This window comes from Sceloporus undulatus, chromosome 2 (assembly GCF_019175285.1).
Source record: "Sceloporus undulatus isolate JIND9_A2432 ecotype Alabama chromosome 2, SceUnd_v1.1, whole genome shotgun sequence".
In the NCBI taxonomy this organism is placed as follows: Eukaryota; Metazoa; Chordata; class Lepidosauria; order Squamata; family Phrynosomatidae; genus Sceloporus; species Sceloporus undulatus.
The window spans coordinates 186,868,954-186,877,036 of NC_056523.1; the positions used below are offsets into that span (position 1 = coordinate 186,868,954).

Here is an 8,083-nt window from a genome sequence, read left to right on the forward strand (position 1 = left end):
GTCCTTTCTTTGTGTTGGCTTTGACTCCATGTTCTGTTGACACACTAGGCAAGGAGAGGTCCTCTCAAAGTCATGTCTATCATGGAGTGACCTTTCCAGAGGTGTGCCAAAAATTCTGTTATAAAAACCAGCCACTGCACTCTCTTCCCAACTTGACTTCGCTTGAACAGCCATGATGAAGACTCTCTGCTCACTCGTCCTCCTCGCCTGCATCCTGGCCACAGGACAGGCAGAGTACCTCTCACAATGTGATGTGGCCCAGCAGCTCCAGCAGTTGGGACTGGATGGATACGCTGGCTACAGTCTGGCCAATTGTAAGTGAAATTGCATTGGTCGGCAAGCATATATGGAAATGGCAGACTGCTTGGGAATGGGCAAGACTGTGTATTATGTTAAGTGGCATAATGTTGATCTTCCATATCTATCTGCCCAAGTATCCAGCCAAAGTTATGGAGGATGGTGGGCTCTGCCATTCTAGTTATATTGAATTGGGAGCAGAGTGAATCTAAGGGCATATTAATGTTTGTCTATTAGTTAGCTTATAACCAATCTTTCCTCCAACAAAGGCAGTATATCTAGCTTTCCTTCTCTTCCTCACCAGTGGAGGGTTAGTGTCACTGTTTTGTCCCAAGAGCAATACTATGGACTTTGGGTGTAGTAAGGCCTCTGGCTCTTGGGAACACAGCCAGCACAAAAGACTTGTCCACAAATTTCTTAAGTTTTTAAAAGCTTTACTGGTTATAACACAAAAACATGAAACTGATCTCCTTTTTCTCAATAGTCCTTCCTAAATACCTTGCTCTCTTCTTGATGGATTCTATCTTTTTCTTCTGAGGACTATCTTTCTTCTTTTGTGGACTTATCTTTTTGTCAAAGGAAAATACTCTCTCCAGGTCTGACTTGGCTGAAATCTTACTGAAACTGAAACTAACTAGAGGGAGACAGCATAAGACCCTGGGATTTCCCACAATCCTTGTCTTTCTTAAAGCTGTAGATCTCTATTTTCCCTTCTAAACTAATACATAAAAAGCTAATATAATCTTAACTAAATATATGTCTCAAGAGCATCAAAGATGCTTTGGAGGCATGACAGTCACCAACCCCCCATTGACCTCCCACACCACATCATACAGAATCCTTAGTCATGTTTTTGTACTAATGTTACTCATAAATCGTAATTCCCTTATATAACTGAATGTAATGGCCATAGTTGTGACATAAACAACTAGCAAAATTAAAATGTATTCCTTTCAATTCCAATATCATATGCACAGCCTTGAAGTATTTACATGTGCATTGTTTCAAGTGGTTAAAGTGAAAATTTGATAAGGTGAGATGTTTTTCAAGAAAATTTTAAAAGAAATTAGTCCCTCACCATCAACTATGGAGTTTATCACACAAGGGAAATTGGAAGTATAATCCAATGGCAATCCAAATGCAATCATGGGGTTTAACGTTATTGCGTGATAGACTACAACACTCAATTTCAGGCAATGGGAAGTCAGTCCGAATGCAATCATGCGGTTTCACGTTACTGTGTGAGAGGTGATCCCACGTAATTTTGGGCAATGGCAAGCTATTTTGGGGCAATGGGAAGTCAGTTCGAACTAGCAAATTCACGTGAATGCGTTCTGGCCCCACTTTCTTTTCATTCCAAATTAAGAGAAATTCCTCCTGTGTGATAAACTGTTATGCTAGCTTGGACTGACAGTAGGTTGCAATCCAGCAACATCTGGAGGGACACACATTTCCCACACCTGTCCCAGGTCAAGGACCTGAGGACATGCTAGAAAGGGCTGGGGCATTATAAAGCTGCTCCACTGGGGCCTGGTTTGTGCTGAGACAACACCTCATTTCGTTGTACAATGGCTGCTCCTTTGCTGGACAGCACCCTAGTTCTCCCCGTATCTTCTGATCTATTTGAAAACCCATGTTAATATAATATGCATATAAATCCAGCTAAAAGGGCCTAATAGTGTCTTCACACTGGGCAAATCCTAGGAAGGCAAGCAGGTTGGACCCCTCATATGGTTTTAACAGGATGAATTCACCACTGAGAGCCTATCATGTTTACCTCCAACCTCCCATGTTTCCTGTCTCAGGGGTCTGCATGGCGTACCACGAGAGCAGCTTCAACACTGATGCCATAAACTATGACAGCAATGGTAGTGCTGACTTCGGCATCTTCCAGATCAACAGTCGTTACTGGTGCCAGAACGGTGATGAGTATAGCTCCAACATCTGTGGAATTCAATGCTCTCGTAAGAATTGCCTTCTCATGGAGGATACTTTGTCTAAATCAGGGAGGAGGGACTACATGGCTCTCCAGAGATTCCTGCAGCTCCCACCATCCAAGGCAATCACTCACACTGCCAAGGGCTGATGGGAGTTGCAGTCCAACAACATCTATAGAGTTAGTCTAAACTTTATGCTCACCTTTTCTGGGGAGGCTCTTCTCATGCTGGAAGACTCTTGCCAGTGCTCTTTGGAGGCACAATGGTTACTCTCCCAAAAGTTAAACTGTGGGAAACTCACAAGTTTCCTTCATCACCCTGAAACTGTTCCAGCCAGTGGTGTCACTAAGGATGGCATCATCTAGTGCAGTAACTCATTGATCTCCTCCCACACCACACCATACAGAATCCTTAGTAATGTTTTTGTACTAAGGTTACTCATAAACTGTAATTCCCATATATCACTGAATGTAACGGTAATAGCTGTGCGTAAACAACTAGCAAAATTAAAATTATACCTTTAAAATTAAAATACTGTACACTCCCCCATACCTCCTTTATGACGCCCCTGATTCCAACCCTAAAACATTTCGACAAGGAACTTTTCTGCTTAACATTTTACCTTCTTCCCTTGCAGAACTGCTGACAAATAACATCGCTGTAGATGTGGCTTGTGCTAAGACCATAGTCACAGATTCATGGAATGGAATGGGTGCCTGGTAAGGGAGCATTGACTGTTGTGGGTTTGGGGTTCGGTTTCAAGCTGTCAAGCGTCTACTTGACTCATTCCCTTGCAATAAACAGAAGACTGCAGAGAGCACCTCATGCAGGTGCTGAAAAAGCAGAATAACTTTTAACGAGAATGATTTCTAAGCTGTTTACTCAGGTGTCAGAAAAGAGAATTGCCAGTGTGTCACAAGAAATACTTCAACCATTATTCAAAACAAACCCAAGATAGCTACACCCCAGATTAAATGCATGGGCCTGAATCCTATTGTTAATGACAACTAGAGAAGACCTTTAGATTTACCTACATGTTGACTCAACATTCAACAACTGGTTCTGTGGGATTTACCATAGCAAAACCTCCAACATTTTGTGGGTTGGCTTCAAGTTATAGTGACTCTATAAATGAGGGACCTTCAAGAAAAGCCCAGTCACCAGCATCCTTGGTCAAATCTTGCAGAATCAGAATTGTGGCTTACTTTGAATTGTGCTTCTGCCCCACTGCAGAAATTAAACCATTTGATACCACTTTAACTGCCAAGATTAAGTGCTATGGAGTTCTGGGATCTGTAGTTTTGTGAGATATTTAGCCTTCCTTGTCAGAGTTCTGGTGCCCCACCAAACAACAAATCCCAAAATTTCATAGCACCGAGCTGTGGAGGTGAATTACTTTAATTCTGCAGCATGGCAGCACCTATAATATTGTCTTCCTCTTTTCCTGCTGCAGTTAATTTAACCATACATTATTGCTTTCCTAATGAATCAAATCATCTTATCAAAAGCATCAAAAGTAGAATAGCTTCCCTTTAGTTATGTTGGCTTCTAGTGAGAGTTTGGAATTGATTTGCTCTTTGCTTCTACTGCTATATGCCTTTAGGTCAACCCTAATTTATGGCAACCCTCTTCTAGTGTTTCCTTTGCAAGATTTGTTAGAAGTTTTTTGATTGCTTACATCTCAGGTCAAAAAAAAATGTGATGTGCCTATAGTCAGCCAGTAGTTTTCGGTGGCTGAGCAGAGATTCAAACCTTAGTCTCCCAGAGTAATAATTCAACACTCAAACCACTACACCACGCTAACTCTCACCACAGAAAGCAATACATTGTTCATACCATATTCAACTCTCTTTAAAACAATGGTCTCCCCCCCCCCCCCAGACAATTACAGCTGTTAATATTTTTTAGGCAGCCCATAGCTTAATTCCGGCAATTTTTATCATCTGATTTTTATCATCTAAATCCACGCAGTTCATTAAGAAAACAATAAGCAAGACATTCTCATCTGTTTTCTTTTCCCAGGGTGGCATGGAGCACATATTGCCAAGGCCAGGATCTCTCTGGTTATATTGCGGGATGCAATCTGTAGAGAAACCATCCTCTGAAGATTGTGGAAACATGGCTCTCTCATCATTATCATCTGTAAGAAACAGCTCTACTTAAACTCATAATAAATGCATTAAATAAAACGGTTTGTCTGACAATGTTATTTCAGTTCCTACATTTGCACTGGAGGCCATGCAGGCTGAAGGATTCTGAAAGCAATAGTGTTTTTCTAAACTCTAGACAGGAACATGTTTGTGGTATTTACAGCAAATGCTCTGGCTTTGTCCTCTTGTACAGAACAGATGTGAAGCCTAACTTTCGAAGTAACCTAGTACTACACAGCCTCCAGCATTTCACAAAGAAAACATTGGACACGTATGGTCAAGCAACATCAGAGCATGGCCAAGAGGGCAAAAGTTATTAATGAGCAAAAAAACTCAAACCAGGAGAGGCTGCAGCATTTTGCTCTTGCCTGGGCCTTGTAGCAAGAACAAGATTCTGCCCCCTTTCTCCCTTGCCACATACTGAACGGAACAGTGTGGGAAGAAGCTAGAGGCAAAAGGGAATGGTGGGAGGAAAGATAAACTGGAACATTTTAAAAGCCGCTGGGAACAAGGGACAGAAGAGGAATAATTGGGACCGTTTCTGCCAAATCAGGACAGTTGGAGGATATGGAACTGACATTGGTTAGCCTGACAACAATGGTGTCAAGATGGGGGGCTCTCAACTCTTCCTTATCTTTCCAAATAATGGAGAATAGCAGGTTTGTGTGACACTGAAGGAAGAAACACAATCCCATTAACCCAATCCCATTAGCAAACTGATACTGTGTGTATGAAGTCATGCCCATTTTATTTAATCTGAAGGAATTGTTTCCTTTTCTGCAGAGTTCACATGATGTCCCACTCCCAATTGCTTCTCCCATAGTCTCATGAAAAGGCAATACATTACAGTGGATCCTTGGTATCTGCTAGGGTTTGGTTCCCGGATTCATGCACACACACATACACACATGGATACCAGCATCCATGAATAGCATAGTAAAATGGTGTCCCTTATATAAAATGGCAAAACCAAGGTTTGCTTTTGGGAATATTTAAAATATATATTTTCATACCATGGATGGGTCAATCTGTGGATGAAGAATCTATGGCTACAAAGGGCCAATTGCATTCATTATTTCCTTTGTTATTGTTGTATTTTTAATATCAGGGATGGGGAGAGGTGTTTGTAGGATTATCATTTTTTTACTTTGTATGCCAAATAATTTGGCTGCTAATGAGTACCACCACACCTTGACTTAAGTGAGTGTTGGAACTAGGGAACTGGAAGCATTTGCTGCTCTGCCCCAGGCAGCAAAACTTTTAGACCTGGCCATGCTTGCACATAAACCTCCTCAATGAGCAATAAGGACCCCTCATTGAGAAGAATTTGTAGTCAAGAATTTGTGGCCTTTAATCACATTCACCCAAACGCCCATGGAAGCCTTCTTCCAACCTTGACCCTAAAAAGGTCACCCTAAAGCGGTCAGAATACAGCAGGCCTGAATGTTGGAGGATGTTTTCATCTTGTGAAGTGCTGGATTAGGCCCATTGTAATAAGGTTGACTTAAAACAAGGTATTAATTGAAGATCTCCAGGTTGCAGCCCTGAGATTCTTTCAATTTACTCCTGAATTGGTGAAGAGGGCAGGTATGACTTCTCCCTCATGTCTCCTTTACTTCTTTCTTCAGTTTTTTCAGCATGCTAAGCTAAGGTAAGTATGGGGCAAAGGCAAACATGAGAGAGGGGAGAAGACCAAAGAAGCCTAATCTCCTAGGTCTTAAAGGTCAGTTGAGGTATGGCCTGCAACACTAACTGGGAATCTATCCTCATTAATTCCAGTTGAGTAGAAGCCATATATTTGTTGTTGTTGTTGTTGTATGCCTTCAAGTCATTTACAATCTATGACAACTCTAAGGCGAATCTATAATGGAGTTTTGTTGGCAAGATTAGTTCAGACGAGGTTTGCCATTGCCGTTCTCTGTGGCTGAGAGCATGTGATTTGCCCAAGATCACCCAGTGCATTTCATGGCCAAGCTGGGGGGGGGGGTCAAACCTTGATCTCCAGAGTTGTAGTCCAAGACTCAAACCACTACACCACATACTTGCATACATACCAGCTCCATGTTTCGGAACAGCAAAGCATTTAGTACCTTACCACTGGCAGCCTTACTGTTCCTGGAAGCCATAAGGACAGGCCCACAAGTGTACCAGTGGTTTGCGGTTAGGTGTTTTTAAGCTGTTGAGCAAAACAAGTTGAGAAAAACAGTGACCAGGTGTGTAAGAATCACCCATCTCTGGCCTATAATTAGCTCAGATGCCTTCCAGAGTGATCTCGATTCATTGGGTTAGAGGAACCGAAAAGCAGCTAAGGTTCCAAAATGAGGCTCATCTCCATCACCTGCTCAGCTGTTATGTTGTTTGTCAGTTTGGAGAAACTAGGGTAGTAGGTGACGTGTCACTAGACCAGAGGTCCTGCTATAGCTCCATCTTGCCATATAGGCTAAACAAGATCCTCATTTCATAAAAGATCTGCTCTGTCAGACTCCATTTTGACATCTGCTAGCCCTAGAGTTGGCTCGCCAATTGTGACCGCAAGGAAGGCCTCCTGCACATATTTTGATTCATTTCTATTACACACCTTCTTTTAAAGCTAATGTGGTGGAACTTTCACAGCTAAGTAACTCATCATAAGCAGCTCAATGGTGTGAGGTATAAAAGCATCAACCTTTGAAGCCAAGGAGTGTGTCTTCAAATCCCCAAAGTGTTTCCTCCGTCAGTATTGCTCTACAGTTTCAACCAGGAAGAAAAACCTGGCCTTTGATTTCTGCACGTGAGACACCCTCTGTAGAATTTTGCTAAATCTTGTTTTAAGTGTGCAGGGCTGACTCTAACACTAGACAGAGTGAGGTGGTCGCCTTTAGTAACAAATTCCAAGGGACAGTATTGTGTGCCATAGAGGGTTGTTGGACCTCAGGGCACCAGCTGTAGTCTCATGGAACTCTGAGTCTCCAGGCAGGGAAATAAATCTCAACACAAGAAGCACCAGAAGAGGAGGACAGTCTGGTTTTAACAATGTGAGATGGCTTTAAAATCTCACTCACTCTCTTTCCATTCCCAAATGATGTCAAGACAAAGCAGTTAAGGGGCAAATTCAGGGCCAGACTACTCCAAGGACACTCCAGAGTATTCTGGAAGATGTAGACAAGCCCAAGATGTGTTTTAGTAATAGTTTCAGTCATCTTCTCAAGAGAGTGTTAGATAACTGCATCTATGAGACTTCAGGTAACAATGTAATGAATTAAGAGTGTTAATCCTACTGCGTTAAATGTATTCAGCACATCAAATGAGACAACATCAAAAAGCCCAATATTGTGGATTGCAAACTCACAGTCCACAGTAAAGTCTGGCACCATGTCCACGTGATCACTGAGTCATTTGTTACATGTCAGTTAGTGTTTGCAATTCATTGTTATGTGGAAAGCTTTTCCTCTAAAAAGCAATGTATCAACAATTTTTAGTGATACAGTATTGTTGTTTCCCTTCAAGTCGTACCCAGCTTATGGTGACTCAAAGGCAAACCTATCACAGGGTTTTCTTGGCAATGTGAGACTCTCTGGCAGAAGACACCCTGAATGCCTGACTGAAGGTGGATTCTGACAGGCAAGGTCTTTCAGAGGGGGTTTGCCATTGCCATCCTCTAAAGCTGAGAGAGTGTGATTTGCCTAAGGTCACCCAGTGGATTTCCATGACTGAACCAGG

General features: G+C 42.2%; 1 protein-coding gene across 1 annotated transcript; it reads left to right on the top strand.

Annotated features, from left to right (window-relative positions):
• The first annotated feature begins 128 nt into the window (after window positions 1-128).
• Window positions 129-4,423, top strand: LOC121920702 (lysozyme C, milk isozyme-like). Its single transcript, XM_042447851.1, has 4 exons — window positions 129-314; window positions 2,103-2,261; window positions 2,872-2,953; window positions 4,257-4,423. The coding sequence occupies exons 1-4, from the start codon at window positions 173-175 to the stop codon at window positions 4,321-4,323; spliced, it is 450 nt and encodes a 149-aa protein (XP_042303785.1). The 5' UTR covers window positions 129-172; the 3' UTR covers window positions 4,324-4,423.
• Window positions 4,424-8,083: the final 3,660 nt, after the last annotated feature.

Bases quoted from the DNA above. Each gene is read 5' to 3' on its own strand.
- LOC121920702 (XM_042447851.1), top strand. From the start codon at position 173: ATGATGAAGACTCTCTGCTCACTCGTCCTCCTCGCCTGCATCCTGGCC. The intron at 315-2,102 runs GTAAGTGAAATT...TTCCTGTCTCAG, and splicing joins TGGCTACAGTCTGGCCAATT to GGGTCTGCATGGCGTACCAC. The intron at 2,954-4,256 runs GTAAGGGAGCAT...TTCTTTTCCCAG, and splicing joins TGGAATGGAATGGGTGCCTG to GGTGGCATGGAGCACATATT.